General features: G+C 39.9%; 3 protein-coding genes and 7 non-coding genes across 10 annotated transcripts; 3 read left to right on the forward strand and 7 right to left on the reverse strand.

The window, feature by feature from the left end:
- Positions 1-34: 34 nt before the first annotated feature.
- Trnaa-agc lies at positions 35-107 on the reverse strand. The gene has a single exon. It is a non-coding gene; the product is annotated as a tRNA-Ala (tRNA).
- Positions 108-1,093: 986 nt separating this feature from the next.
- On the reverse strand, positions 1,094-1,981 carry LOC108091934. Its single transcript, XM_017191320.1, has one exon. It carries the CDS (start codon positions 1,905-1,907, stop codon positions 1,314-1,316), a length of 594 nt encoding a protein of 197 aa, XP_017046809.1. The 5' UTR covers positions 1,908-1,981; the 3' UTR covers positions 1,094-1,313.
- A 446-nt stretch (positions 1,982-2,427) lies between these two features.
- On the forward strand, positions 2,428-2,500 carry Trnaa-agc. The gene has a single exon. It is a non-coding gene; the product is annotated as a tRNA-Ala (tRNA).
- A 2,062-nt stretch (positions 2,501-4,562) lies between these two features.
- Trnat-agu lies at positions 4,563-4,636 on the reverse strand. Its single transcript has one exon. It is a non-coding gene; the product is annotated as a tRNA-Thr (tRNA).
- A 174-nt stretch (positions 4,637-4,810) lies between these two features.
- On the reverse strand, positions 4,811-4,884 carry Trnat-agu. Its single transcript has one exon. It is a non-coding gene; the product is annotated as a tRNA-Thr (tRNA).
- Positions 4,885-5,051: 167 nt separating this feature from the next.
- Trnat-agu lies at positions 5,052-5,125 on the reverse strand. The gene has a single exon. It is a non-coding gene; the product is annotated as a tRNA-Thr (tRNA).
- Positions 5,126-5,286: 161 nt separating this feature from the next.
- Positions 5,287-5,360, reverse strand: Trnat-agu. The gene has a single exon. It is a non-coding gene; the product is annotated as a tRNA-Thr (tRNA).
- A 706-nt stretch (positions 5,361-6,066) lies between these two features.
- Positions 6,067-6,946, forward strand: LOC108091910 (attacin-A). Its single transcript, XM_017191294.2, has 2 exons — positions 6,067-6,263; positions 6,394-6,946. Exons 1-2 carry the CDS (start codon positions 6,103-6,105, stop codon positions 6,776-6,778), a joined length of 546 nt encoding a protein of 181 aa, XP_017046783.1. The 5' UTR covers positions 6,067-6,102; the 3' UTR covers positions 6,779-6,946.
- A 1,018-nt stretch (positions 6,947-7,964) lies between these two features.
- LOC108091930 lies at positions 7,965-10,094 on the forward strand. The gene is made up of 6 exons (XM_017191316.1): positions 7,965-8,250; positions 8,487-8,840; positions 9,112-9,289; positions 9,342-9,538; positions 9,597-9,847; positions 9,900-10,094. Exons 1-6 carry the CDS (start codon positions 8,043-8,045, stop codon positions 10,092-10,094), a joined length of 1,383 nt encoding a protein of 460 aa, XP_017046805.1. The 5' UTR covers positions 7,965-8,042.
- Positions 10,095-12,126: 2,032 nt separating this feature from the next.
- On the reverse strand, positions 12,127-12,199 carry Trnav-aac. The gene has a single exon. It is a non-coding gene; the product is annotated as a tRNA-Val (tRNA).
- Positions 12,200-13,889: the final 1,690 nt, after the last annotated feature.

Genomic DNA, 13,889 nt, shown 5'->3' on the forward strand with positions numbered 1-13,889 from the left:
GAAAAAATAAATTTGCAAAAAGTTAATTATCCACTGGAGATGCGGGGCATCGATCCCCGTACCTCTCACATGCTAAGCGAGCGCTCTACCATCTGAGCTACATCCCCGTTGTGACAGCTAAATTTAAAGGGCCTAGTTCTGAGTCACCATTGCTTTAATGCTTCTGTCTTGGACATTTTAATTTACTCAATGTCAACCAAACTAGTTTCTTGGCCAAGATATCTGCTTTCACAATGTGTGTTTGAAAATAGATGATAAGCGAGCCATGAGCACTCTTTTAAACAAACTTTTGCATTTAATTTCCGTTTTCGGTCAGTGAAAGTTACCCGAAAGAAAGGACAAACACCTGGTAAATGAGTCTCGGACACCTCCTCCTTGCTCTTCTTGTTGTCTCAACACAAACACAAATAAACTCCAGGACAATTGCATATGAAGAAGGGGAGGAATGTCCCGAGATGGACAGGAGTCAACGCCTTAACATATGGGAAAGTAGATCCCGGTGGCCAGATCCCTTCACTATCTGCACTTTCACACTTCTGTTTATTCAACTGTCGCTCGCCTGTTTGCTTCTGCCACGCCCTCGGGCATGGGCAAAGCTCTATTATTATTTTCGCAAGTTATATAAAAATAATAACAAGAGCGGACACAGAGCTGACCAAGCCAATGGATGGCCATCCATTATGCTGCCGGGCATTTATTTGCCAAACAATTGAATCTCTCCCCGGCTCCTCGGGCAGCTTGCAACCACTTCATCAGGCATCCTCTTCTGCAGCTATCTTATGGTTTATGATGGAATCAAAACAAGTGCCGGAGCATTCTAGCCTCAGCTCCTGCTTCGGCTTCAGCTCGTCCGGAACCTCAAGCTCACACTTTCCACTGGTGAGGACGATGATGAGTTTGTTTATGCAGATTGCTTGTGGAGTTTTTCCTTTGGCGTTAATGGATAAATGGACGTGTGAGTGTGTGCGTTGGTAACCCTTTTGGTGGATTGCCCCACTTTCGAAATCTAGTTCGTAATGTAAACAAGATGATTTTAATTGCACAGTTCAGTGGGTTTGCGTGTGTTTTATTGATACCATGCAATGGAAACATTTTTAAAGTGTAGCTTTTTAAATCACTAATGTATATAAATTGGTAACATTATTAAAACATTTAGATGCTACCACTTTAATGGTAAGCGAGCACTTTAATTGTGTCTATTTTTTCTTAATTTTTTTTCGAACACTTTTCAATTAAAATTGTGTTGTTTTCTTTTACTTTGTCTGCGCTGTTTACTTAGGCGAGCGCTTCCTCCGGCTTCTTGTTTTTCCCGTTCATCCCAGTTGCGGTAAGGGAATTGGAAAAAGTCCTGGCCGTTGTCCAGGTCCTGTCTCTGGTCCAGAATAGCCGCCGGCACTAGCAGATGCAGTAGAAAGCGGAGGAATTCCGGAGGGCGGCGGAATTCTCGAAGGCGGAGGCAGTGGCGATGCGGGTCCAAGTGGCGATACACCATTAAGATATCCATATCCTAGGGGACTCCCTGCTGAGGCGGAGTTCTGATCACTCTGGTAGATGTAGACGTTGCTGTTTCCCTGAGCTTGCTGTTGATTCAGTGGCATGGTATAGAATCCTACGGGGTTGGCATAATAACCAGGCTGAGGACCAATAACAGCTGGATTGCAACCATACGCTGGGCAATTATAGTATCCCGTTATGGGATAAGCAGGACCGGCAAACATCGGATCCGGATTTTGATAGGCCATCCATCGATTTCTCCAACGGCGGAACAAAGTCCCCAGAAAGAAAAAAGATCGTCCATCGATCGGCTCTGGTCGTGAAGGATGATCATCATCCAGCTCGACTTCGTTCTCCACATCTCCTCTGCTGCTGGCCAGGATTAGCATAAATACGAACTGGAGCACTAACATTTTTCCAACTGCAACAATCCAAGTCTCTCGTTGAACTATTTTAATTTAATCTTCATTCCAACTCAGGTAGTCGGTTTAAGACAGAATGCCTAATGACCCTTGTAATGAACATTCGAGTGCTGTAACTTCGCCAAAGCCAACAAACCATGAAAATTGATTAATATTATAATCTTTCAAGGCTGCTCTGGTTACCTAGATAAATCTTTTCAAGTTTAATAGTCAAAATGCTATTTCTCCACAAATAGTGAAAACTATTATAATTTGTTTTTATTTATAACATTTCAAACACTATAATTAAAGTAAAAAACAAAGCTTGGTATCTTAGATATTAACTGACATCATTTCAATATACTGTTTTATTTGTTTGTGACTGGACACAATTACAATTCTTACAATACAATTTCTTAAATGAACTAATTTTTTTAGCGATATAAACCCAATAACTTAATTAATCTGATTTCAATGCCAAAAAACTACCAAACGAGCCCTACAATTCGTCTCAAGCACCATCGCCCACATCGGGGATGTAGCTCAGATGGTAGAGCGCTCGCTTAGCATGTGAGAGGTACGGGGATCGATGCCCCGCATCTCCAACTGGATATCCTTTTTTTTTAATTTTTTGACAAACTAAATTTTTTACATTTAAATATTTCTTTATTACAAAGACAAGTTTTTTAATAATCATACAACGCGGAATTAATTTACTAAGCCCCAATTGCACGAGGTCTTAGGTGTGCACTTTTACAAGGTTTAACCATTTTTGAGTTTTTGTTTTTTTCCAACCCGCACGTGCCAGCAATTTTTCATTATTAAACCCAAAGAGAAACTTGAAGTTTTTGACTTTCGCTGCTTGATTTTATTTTGCCACATTACATGCTTTTTGCGAGGGGAGCAACAAAAACGTTTTGAGTTATGAGTTCTGCGTGCCAGGTGTACTAACCGTCTAAGATATCTTCGATTATGCGACGTTAAATTACCCTGGAGTGCTATTCCGATTTACCAAACACAAAATCAGTGAAAAATACTACCCACTGAGGCAAATCCATATACCCAGCGGTTACCTGAAGGCCTGCGAATAAAGTGTACAAAAAACAGGTGACAACAATCAGCAAGAGGTGAAAGGGGGAGACGCCCGTCCGTGTCTGGAAAAACAAAAACAAGAACCCACTGGGGCTGTGAAAATTCACGCGCCCGTGAAAATTTCGCACGTTTTTATGGTCCATGAACTCCGTACACCCCAACCAGGAATCCTTGCAAAAATTTTGAGTAATGGCCGCATAGATTAGCTTGCGACCATTTGATTTCTCCAGCCCGAAATTCATTTAATTAAAAAAATACGCAAAGTCAACAGAAAAACTACAAACGAAATTAGATCCAGTGAAACTTTCCATAAACTTTGTTGCCATCAAAACAATAAAAACCGCAAACCTCGGCCAGACTTTGTCTTTTGTTATCGAAGCTCCAAGCTCGTAGCGAACAATGGAGTGTCCTTTTTTACGACAAAGCCAAATCCGGCGGAACCACATAAATTATGTTAATGCCTAAGCTATGTACACGCCCACTGTGTGCGACTCCGGCCGGACTGTCCGTCCGGGGTAATCAGAAAAATACACAGCACACATCGGCTGGACGAGGGACATTTGCTTAGTGGTTTTGTGCGATAGTTTTCGGGCTGTCCATTGAGAAAATTGCTGACAATTGCTAAAAACCCCGGGTGACGATGAGGTCTGGATCAGCTTTTTTCTGGGATGGGCGTCGGAGCATTGCAAATGATATATGTTTGAACACATGTTGGGGGCAGGAATTGGGCTTATTTGGTTTGGGGAACAGTCTGGACAAATATTAGGGAGATATTTGTTGAGATTGCCAAACTTCGAGATCATCAAGAGGGAGCAGCCAACCAATTTTCACATCCGATAAGTGAAATTCAGCAGCAGACGCACAGATATTAATTCTCAGGAGGAAATTAGAAGAGGACATTGCTGTATCCGATTTACAAACAAAAAGGACGCTGGAAATTAAATTCATAAAAATCATGGAGCATTGTTACGCTTGTCAGAAGTTTGTTTTTACTGTATTGTAAAATAATTATATGCCCCGGAGTTCTCGGTGGGCTTGAGTGCGTTTGGGTATAAAAAAGCAAGATAAGCCAGAGGCGAGTCCATGTAAATAAATTGAAACAAATAAGCTGCCTGGTGGCTGCTGGCCGTCGGCTAATTGCAGGCAGTCCCCTTTATCGCGGAAAGCGAGTGAAATTGAAAAGCCGTTCGTTCCATTTGCAAGGCAAATATGCGCAGCCCCCGGATCTCCTGACGGTTTTTTTCTTTCGCCTTGTGGTGGACAACATCGCAACATGCTGTCGAACATTTCCGGCGGCCAGAGCCGCTTGTTTCCGTTATGCAACGCCGTTGCAAGGACAACAACAGGTGGATGATGACGAGGAGGATGCGTGGGTGGCGAATCCGTGGCCACTGTTTACCCAAGCCAAACTTTTTGTCAGCTGTCATCGGGGCAGACGTACAAAAGAAAAACGAGAGTTTCCCCTTTATTCGGCTTCGAACAATTCGCTGACTCGAAGACTGACAGCTGCAACGAACTGCACTGGATGTGGGGCAAAAAAAAAAGCAAAAAGAAACCAGCACACTTTGTGCTCGAAGGCCCCGGCGAGATTCGAACTCACGATCTCCTGTTTACTAGACAGGCGCTTTAACCAACTAAGCCACGGCGCCTCTTGCGATGGGGCGGAAAATTTCGAAATATGTCTAGTGGAAGTTTCGTAGACATGGGTCTCCGAAAAATTAAGAAAAGGAACCCAATATTGTTTTCTTCATAAATTATTATCTCACTATTATCGCTTTAAGAACAACTATTGCAACAAAAAGGAAACACTATAACCTATGTGTAGGCCCCGGCGAGATTCGAACTCACGATCTCCTGTTTACTAGACAGGCGCTTTAACCAACTAAGCCACGGCGCCACTTGTGCCCCACCTAAAAATTCCCAGAATTTTTTTAAAAGTGAAGGTCACCAATTAGATAAAGGTAACAAAAGGCCGAATTTATTGGTTTCCTAATTTAGAAAACTATTTTAATTCATTTTTTTTCGGTTAATCATAAAAAATATAAACACAACTTGATTTGGTGTAGGCCCCGGCGAGATTCGAACTCACGATCTCCTGTTTACTAGACAGGCGCTTTAACCAACTAAGCCACGGCGCCACTTGTGCCCTACCTAAAAATTCTTAGAATTTTTTGAACAGTGTAGGTCATCAATTAAATAAAGGTATCAATGGGCAAATATTGGTTTCTTAATTTAGAAAATTATTTTAATTAATATTTTTATGTTAATCATGAAAAATATAAACACAACTGCTTTGTGTAGGCCCCGGCGAGATTCGAACTCACGATCTCCTGTTTACTAGACAGGCGCTTTAACCAACTAAGCCACGGCGCCCATGTATTTTGAAATTTTAAGACATGTTAAGAGGTTTCCCATGACATAGAACACTTTAAAACAGTGTTTCCCAAACTTTTCGGGACCGCGACCCACCTACACAAAAAATTGCAAGATCTATATGACAATTAGTACCCAGCAAAAATCTACCCGCGACCCACCAGTGGGTCGCGACCCACACTTTGGGAAATACTGCTTTAAAAGATTGCCACTTACAATAATTAAAGTTTCCCAATAGATATTTTTAATCGAAAAAGGTGAGAACAGAGATAAGGAAACAACACGAGAGGAAATCTATAATTAGACGCCAATGACTTTTGGGGACCAATACGTAAAATGAATTGCTTCCTGAGTTAATACTCTTTAAAATAAAGGGATAAGATAGCAAAGTATATCACAGTTGTTAAATGGGAAGAACCAAATATATATTTGATAAATGGACTTTATTTGTTTGCAGCTGGGCCGCAAAATCATAAAAGTTATGCACACACATATTTACGAATACGAATACGCGCTAAGCTATAAGGAATCCCCTCTAGATTTATTTCAATATCTAAAGGGGAAAAACAACGCTGATTAACAGATGCAGAAAAGAAAAGTTGTAGGGGAATGTACCAAAGATGCGTGGGGTACTTTTGCGACAAAAGGCATCGGAGTATAAAAGCAACTGACGCGCTTTTGCAATCATTCAAACTACAAGATTCAGTTCACCAAGAAAGACATAATAAAGAAATTAATTTAAATGGATTGCCAGGCGACAGGAAACCCAAAGACCGGAGAGGCAACCGCTCGATGCGGTGTGTTGGTGGGTGGCGATCAGGCCAATGCTCGAGCCGGGGTTTTCGCCTCAACTCCTGGCGCTGGTGGACCCGTTACCAAGGGAGTTTATGGAGCAGTTAATGCGTAAGTTCTCACGAGAACAGTCCTAATCCTTTAATGCTTTAAAAAAAATCCTTGATTTTTGGAAGTGTTTATCAACCTTCTAATGTAATCATTAACCAAAATTTTATTTTTGTATCTTCATAACCCAAAGCAACGGACATGGCCTCTCTGTGCAGCATGGCCACATCGAGGGCGTGGGAAGCACTACAACAGCTGCAGCTCAGGTCAATCTTCATCAGAGCCAGAGCACCTCCCTCAACGCCACTGGTTTCCACAGCCACAGCCGAACCCACGATCAGTTCGGAGGTGGACTCAATCTGCAGTCGGCTGCGGGTCACCAAGCGGCAGTCGGGGTCACCAGGGTGCCCCAGATCGATATGACCACCATCCAGACTTCCGGACGGGCCAACCTGTACACTTCGCCCAGTGGTAACCTCAATCTCAATGCCGTCGGCAGTGCCAATCACCACCTGAGCGGACCAAGACGTGGCAAATCTGATTTCGGTACCGGACTAAACTTGAACTACAATTTCTGATTCATGTTCTAGTAAGGAAGGCACTTAAGGATTCAAATTAAATAAATAAAGCAAAAAAAAAAAAAAACCAACCCCAAGTTCTATCAAAAAACACATAAAGAAATATGTATACAGGTTAACAGTATTTTAAATTCAAAATAATATTATATATTTTGTGCTGCTCTCAAACAAACCGTTTTACATCTCCAGCAAACATTATCATTCAAACTGCTGTCAATGTGCGCATCGATTTCCCATAATTCATCAAGCGAAATTCGCACAATAACCGAACTGTTAGGGGGAATTCTTTTGGGTTCAGAAAGCCATCCGCAGATGAACGCAGCCCTCGAGAAACCAACTTTTGACTAGTCAGCTTTTCTCGTTTTTTTTTCTGTTAAATGTGTGCAGGCAGCGCAACCGTTAAGTGCCATAAAAATAATTCAAAATAAATTGCTATACATAAAAATTTGGTTTCGGCAAGGACGCGCAACTGTTTTTATAAGGTGTATAATTTGGCCATAATAATGCACATCATGGCAGCACCCATCGAGGGGTAGGTTATTAATTCTCGGTCGACGCTTCGCCGAAGTAGAGACATAAATAACGCGTTTTATGCGGGAATATACTTTGCATTTTTCGCAGACACGACGGAGTCCTAGTTAAGCCGTAAAAATTACACCAGCAGCCAGTCGAGAAGCTCTGACTTTGACTTTCTGTAAGGGCCAAGGCAAGTCATGTCAGCTGGCCTAATCCCCAGGTAGATATCCGCCTTGATTGGCCGCAATGAAAGATGCCAAGTCAATATACTTGATACTCCCGGGGGTTTCGTCTGGGCGAAGGTGAGTGGGATAAACGCTGACTTGTAATGTCATGTAATTAGGGTCATAATCGGCTTGCCACTTTGGGCCTTATCTCGCCACCAAAAACGACTTTGTTATGCAAATGACCAAGAAAACAGGGAATGTTCTGTTTTCTTCATTTTTCAAGGCTAAGAAGTGGAATTAGGCGAACTTCAAATATTATTTAAACTCAATATATGTATATTTAAATATGTATATACAAGAAGTTAAGATAAATGCAAAACGATTTACCTAACACTAGTTTGTAAAAATTCCCCTCATTTTAAATACCATCCCTTCTTCAACACTTCGAAAATCAACAAAGGGTCTTCGTTGACAACCGTTTCCTGGCAGCCAAAAAGCCGGACTGAAAAACATTATTTATCTTTTAACTGTATCACTATCTGCAGTTTGCAAATTTCGAGAAACTAACTGAATTAATTCAAATGGATTTCACGTACTGCGAGTTCCCCAGCACCGTTTCCATTGACACCTTCAAGGCCTACTTCAATCTCACCGATGTCAAGTTGCCCAAAGTCGGATGTAAATCATTGGACACAATCCAGAGCCCCCAAGAAGTCCAGGAGGGCCAGGCAAATCAAGCGAAAAGTCTGCGACATCTTGTGCTCGATGCCATCGTTGAGAACTGGAGTGGTGAGCATATGGCTAAAAAATAGCTAGTACACGTGACAACACTTTTGCAGAAAATAATAATTGTTAGAGTTATTTTCAAACGTTAAATTTAGTTACAATTACTTTTTATATTAAATTTATATAATTTTTAATTGTTGTAAATTTTCTGGATATTATTTAAGTAGTTTAAATAATATGGTAGCCAAAACCAAAGGCACCTTCGATTCTGAAACTATCCAAATATTGCTCATCCGCAGAGTTGCCGCTGTACCGCCAGCTGAAGCGACGGGAGGACCGCAACTACCTCCTGAGCCACCTGGACACCCAGCTGCCGCTGCAGCTGCTCAGCGCCCACATCCGCGAGGACTTCTTCTGGCAGCGCTGCTACGGCTATCGATGGCGGAGCGCCCCAATTCAGGCGCGGGGCAGGGAGCGGCCCTGGATCAACATCTACATGGAGCGACATGTTCAGGAGTTTATTGAAAACCTGCCGACGGCCGACTACGAGCAGGAAGGCAACGTGCAGGTCGTCCTGGACATCTGCGCGGCGTACATAAATCAGTTGGATATAAGTTTCCTTCAGCCCGCCCCGCCCACAACCGATGCAAATGGTGAGTAAGAGTATAACATACCCTTAAATTACAAAATTAATTATTGCTATCCGAATGCTTTATTCTACTATTTTTCAATCGAATAGTTTTTATATTAACATGAAAATAAATTATTTCAATTTCAATAATATTTACTATTGACACAACATTGTTCATACTGAAAAAAAACTAAACTCTTTATGAGACATTTTAAAGTGAATTTTAAATTATTTTAATTATTTAAGAGCATATATGCTTCGTTTTATTCACAAGTTTTTCCAACCATCTGCAGATCACATTCCACTTGATTACCTGCTGAGCAATCTGCCGGATTTACGCCAACTGCGACTGAGTTACAGCACCAAGACGGCCGGCTGCAATTACCAAATGGGTTGCAACCAGTTGACTGTCAAGGATATTCTGCATTTGACCAAGGGACTCAGCCAGTGCCACGAGTTGAGGAAGTTCTGGTGAGGAATGGGTTCTCCAAATTGTATTTTCTGAAATTTCATCGCTTTTCAGTCTGCACAACACGAAGCTGATGCCGTATCAACTGCGATTCCTGGCCCGCAGTCTGGATAAGGGATGCCACCATCTGACCGAGATGTCCTTGCTCCACTGTGCGGTGGGGGATGCGGGAATACGATGCTTCTTAGAGACCTGCGGCAAGGAGTCCTTTGGCACTCTAACTGTCCTCGATTTGACCAACAATAAGATCAGTAGGTTAACCGATTTCGTAGTAAATATTTATAATATTTAATTTTGATTCATTTTCAGCTGAAGAAGGTGCCTACATCCTGAGTCGCACACTAAGACATGTACCCCTCCAACAATTAATCATGCGCTTGAATCCCATTCAAAGTGATGGTGCTGCTGCGATCTTCAATACCCTTCAGGTCATGCCCATTAAAGAGCTGGACTTGGGAACTTGTGGCATTACCGAAACCATAACAAAATTGTTCATGATGCTTATTTGCCAGCACACCACATTATTGGACATAGACTTATCAAATAACTCTCTGGGAGAGGTGGGTTTTTCAAAATGCTTAATACAACCCTTTCTAAACAAATTTGTTCTAGGACTTTGGCAAGCACCTAATGAAGATCATTAGTTGCAATAAAGTTCTCGAGAAATTGGACCTAAGAAATACAGGCCTTTCGTTGGCCATGCGTAGGAAATTCCAAGAGTTCCTAATCAAAAATGTTGAACGCAAGAAACACGAGGCTTTGAAGCAAAAACAACGCGATAAGTTTAAGGCCATGATGCAGCTATAAATATATTTAAATGATATTTATAGATAACACATTTAGTATTTGAAGAAGGGGAAGTATGTACACTGCCCCGCAACTGAATAGGTTCATGATCTCAGAGGAAGTAATTTGTCTATAACTTCTAAACCAGTGTACCGATTTCCAAAATTTTTTTTTCTTTAACTCTTGAATCATTTTATTATAAAATGCTGAAGAAGGTTTTTCAAAAACATATTATTTATTCCTTATTTAATTTATTCTTCTGAAAGGTTAACAAAATGCATGATTTTTTTTCGGTCATCTGAATAGGTTCAACCTAAAACAATTAAAATTATTTAAGTAACTAAGGATAATATTCATATTTTTTTAACTTAGCTGATACTTATGAACATTTTTAAAGTACATTTTACTAATTTTAATAAAAAGTGAACCTTCCGTTGTCCGATATAACATCATATACACGACCGGGACGCGAGCTATACGAATTGTGCAGTATTTGCAGTGAAATTGTTGTCCAGGCTATTTTAAGTGCCTTAACTAAAGTTTTTTTGCAATAAAATTACCTGCCTCCTTCATATATCTTGCGCGATAGCAACCCCTATACGATTTCGATTATATTAAGGTCAGGTGAATATGGGGGCCATTCAAGTAAATCCACATTTTGAGCCTTAATCCACTCTTTTACCACCCTAGCTGTATGATGGGAGCGTTATCGTACTGGTAAGACCATTTGATAAAGTGAAAAGTACTTAAATAATCAGGAAACGCAGCCTTTATGATAGATTTGTAGGTTTCCGCGCTCGTTTTGCAAGTAACAAATTAAAGGTCGCAAGTGCCAAAGACTGATACCGACCCCCACACCATTACCCCACCCTCACAGCTATGTCGACGGCTAAGGAAATGCTCTTCCTTTCGAAGATCGTGATAATAATAGTTGTAGCTATTGATTTACGCTTCTAAATTAAATTGATTTAGGTGTGGGAGTCGGTATCAGTCTTTGGCACTTGCGACCTTTAATTTGTTACTTGCAAAACGAGCGCGGAAACCTACAAATCTATCATAAAGGCTGCGTTTCCTGATTATTTAAGTACTTTTCACTTTATCAAATGGTCTTACCAGTACGATAACGCTCCCATCATACAGCTAGGGTGGTAAAAGAGTGGATTAAGGCTCAAAATGTGGATTTACTTGAATGGCCCCCATATTCACCTGACCTTAATATAATCGAAATCGTATAGGGGTTGCTATCGCGCAAGATATATGAAGGAGGCAGGTAATTTTATTGCAAAAAACTTTAGTTAAGGCACTTAAAATAGCCTGGACAACAATTTCACTGCAAATACTGCACAATTCGTATAGCTCGCTTCCCGGTCGTGTATATGATGTTATATCGGACAACGGAAGGTTCACTTTTTATTAAAATTAGTAAAATGTACTTTAAAAATGTTCATAAGTATCAGCTAAGTTCAAAAAATATGAATATTATCCTTAGTTACTTAAATAATTTTAATTGTTTTAGGTTGAACCTATTCAGATGACCGAAAAAAAAATCATGCATTTTGTTAACCTTTCAGAAGAATAAATTAAATAAGGAATAAATAATATGTTTTTGAAAAACCTTCTTCAGCATTTTATAATAAAATGATTCAAGAGTTAAAAAAAAAAAATTTTGGAAATCGGTACACTGGTTTAGAAGTTATAGACAAATTACTTCCTCTGAGATCATGAACCTATTCAGTTGCGGGGCAGTGTATGTATATATCACTGGTCCAATTAAAAAAAAATTTATACAAACGAACTTATGGATGGATAATCTATTACAGTCGAGTCCCGATAATTCGAAATGGCAAGGGGATCACTTTTTTACGAATTAGACGGGAATTCGATTTATCGAGATTTTTTTTAAGGGATTTTTTTCAAGGGAACAGAGTTTTTTTTACGAATTATCGCGATTTTCGATTTAGCGGGGTACGAATTATCGGGATTCGACTGTAGTTGGCTTATACGAAGTACTGGTAAGTAGTTCAATTTAAACTCAGTAAAATAAATTATTACCTGTTTCCGCCCGGGATTGAACCGGGGGCCTTCCGCGTGTTAGGCGGATGTGATAACCACTACACCACGGAAACTACGATAAAATTATGGAGGAAAAAATTATGGAGGATATCCATAAACAATTTAAGCTAAGACATATAAATACTTTTGTCTAAAATAAAATGGTTATAACTAGGAAACCATTTAAATATTATCCCCAGATCTACACACTCTCTTCCTTTCTCCTTTTTTGCTCACCAAGGTATTGCAACAACTTAAGCAGCAAACCGTGAAGCAACCTCGAAGCTTTCAAGCCAACTTTCATTAACCCCCGGCCTTGTTGACTTAAGGCAACAAAAACAATGCTAACCCCATCAAGATTGCCGAGGACCCAACTCTCTGACCCCATCTGTCCCATCCTAATGGCTTTGCCCAACAACAACAGCCAACTAAGTGGAAACACTTGAAAATGAGTTGGAAAAAAGGTAAAAAGTTGCTGAAAAAATAAATAAAAAGAAAATTCAGTTTGTTGCTATTTTGGTAGGAGTGTTGAGTGTTGTTGTTATTTGGCTTGCTCTTATTTTTGTGGGGTTAGTTTGTTGTTTTTGTTTGCCTTAGTTGCTCTTCTTGGCACGCAAAGTGTAAAAATTGTTTGTGCCTTTGTTAATGGCATTTTAAGTGCGGTTGGGTTAAGGACACTGAGGTGAAAACAAGGATCAAAAGGTGACTAAGAGTATTTGCACTTAATTGGATAAATTTATAAAAGATTTGATGTCAAAGGTTACACATCTGAATCCAAAATGATCCAACCAAAATTCTGGTCTTGAAATACTAATTGTATTTATCACATATCCTCCTCAGTTATCTATCCTTCACATGCTCAGACATATTCCATCCATTTTGCACCTTTATTTTCCATTTTCGGGCTTACATACATTGTTCTTGCTGTTTTTCAATTAAAATCAAATTGTATTTTTGTCTGGTGCAACTTTTTACTTATTTTCTGCTCGTTCTTTTTCTCATTTTGTTTATTTAGGACCTTGTTTTGTTTATCTGCGCAAGTAAAAAACAACACAGAAGGAGAACACAGACTCCACCACAGGATATTCATATATATACATCCATCTGTCATACATACATATATGATAATTGCGTTTAAAGTTTGATAGGTGGACAAAGTTTTTTGGCTAAAATGTCCAGGCTGCGATATTCGCCTGTTGTTTCGCCAGCATATTTAGCAGCTCATAAATCTCCGATGGATTCAGTCTTGTGATTTATAACGACCAAAAACTTGAGCCAGCCAAAGAACAAAAAAGTGCTAGAGAAAGAAATGTGCCAAATGGGTGGGGCTGTTATAAAAGCTTTAAAAAAGTAGTAGAAAGAATATCTGGCTAGATAAGATGAAATATGTTGGGGAACAAATTTTGAGATCTAAAATAGAAAATATCAGCGAAGTTTTTAAAACACTTTTGAAATCTGCTTTAATTTATTTCGAAGCCTGAGAAACAACTTTCTTTACATTTACCAAACTTTATATCATCTTGAAATAAATTTTCCTGCTTCCCTTAAATATCCAATTAAATTTTTTATTGGTCCTTTCTAATCCCTGTAATTTTCCCCTGCCACCATCAATTAGTTCGCGCCTAATTGTCATATTTTTCTTCTCTGTTTTTCCCTCTGTCCAGTTAATTGCATTTAGTGTGGGCGTCGGGAGTGGCTATTTGTACCAAAGCATGCCCTGAAAACTTTAGACAGTTATCATCATTATTTATGATATTCCTTTCC

This window comes from Drosophila ficusphila, unplaced genomic scaffold (genome assembly GCF_018152265.1).
Source record: "Drosophila ficusphila isolate 14025-0441.05 unplaced genomic scaffold, ASM1815226v1 contig_791, whole genome shotgun sequence".
Lineage (NCBI taxonomy): Eukaryota > Metazoa > Arthropoda > Insecta > Diptera > Drosophilidae > Drosophila > Drosophila ficusphila.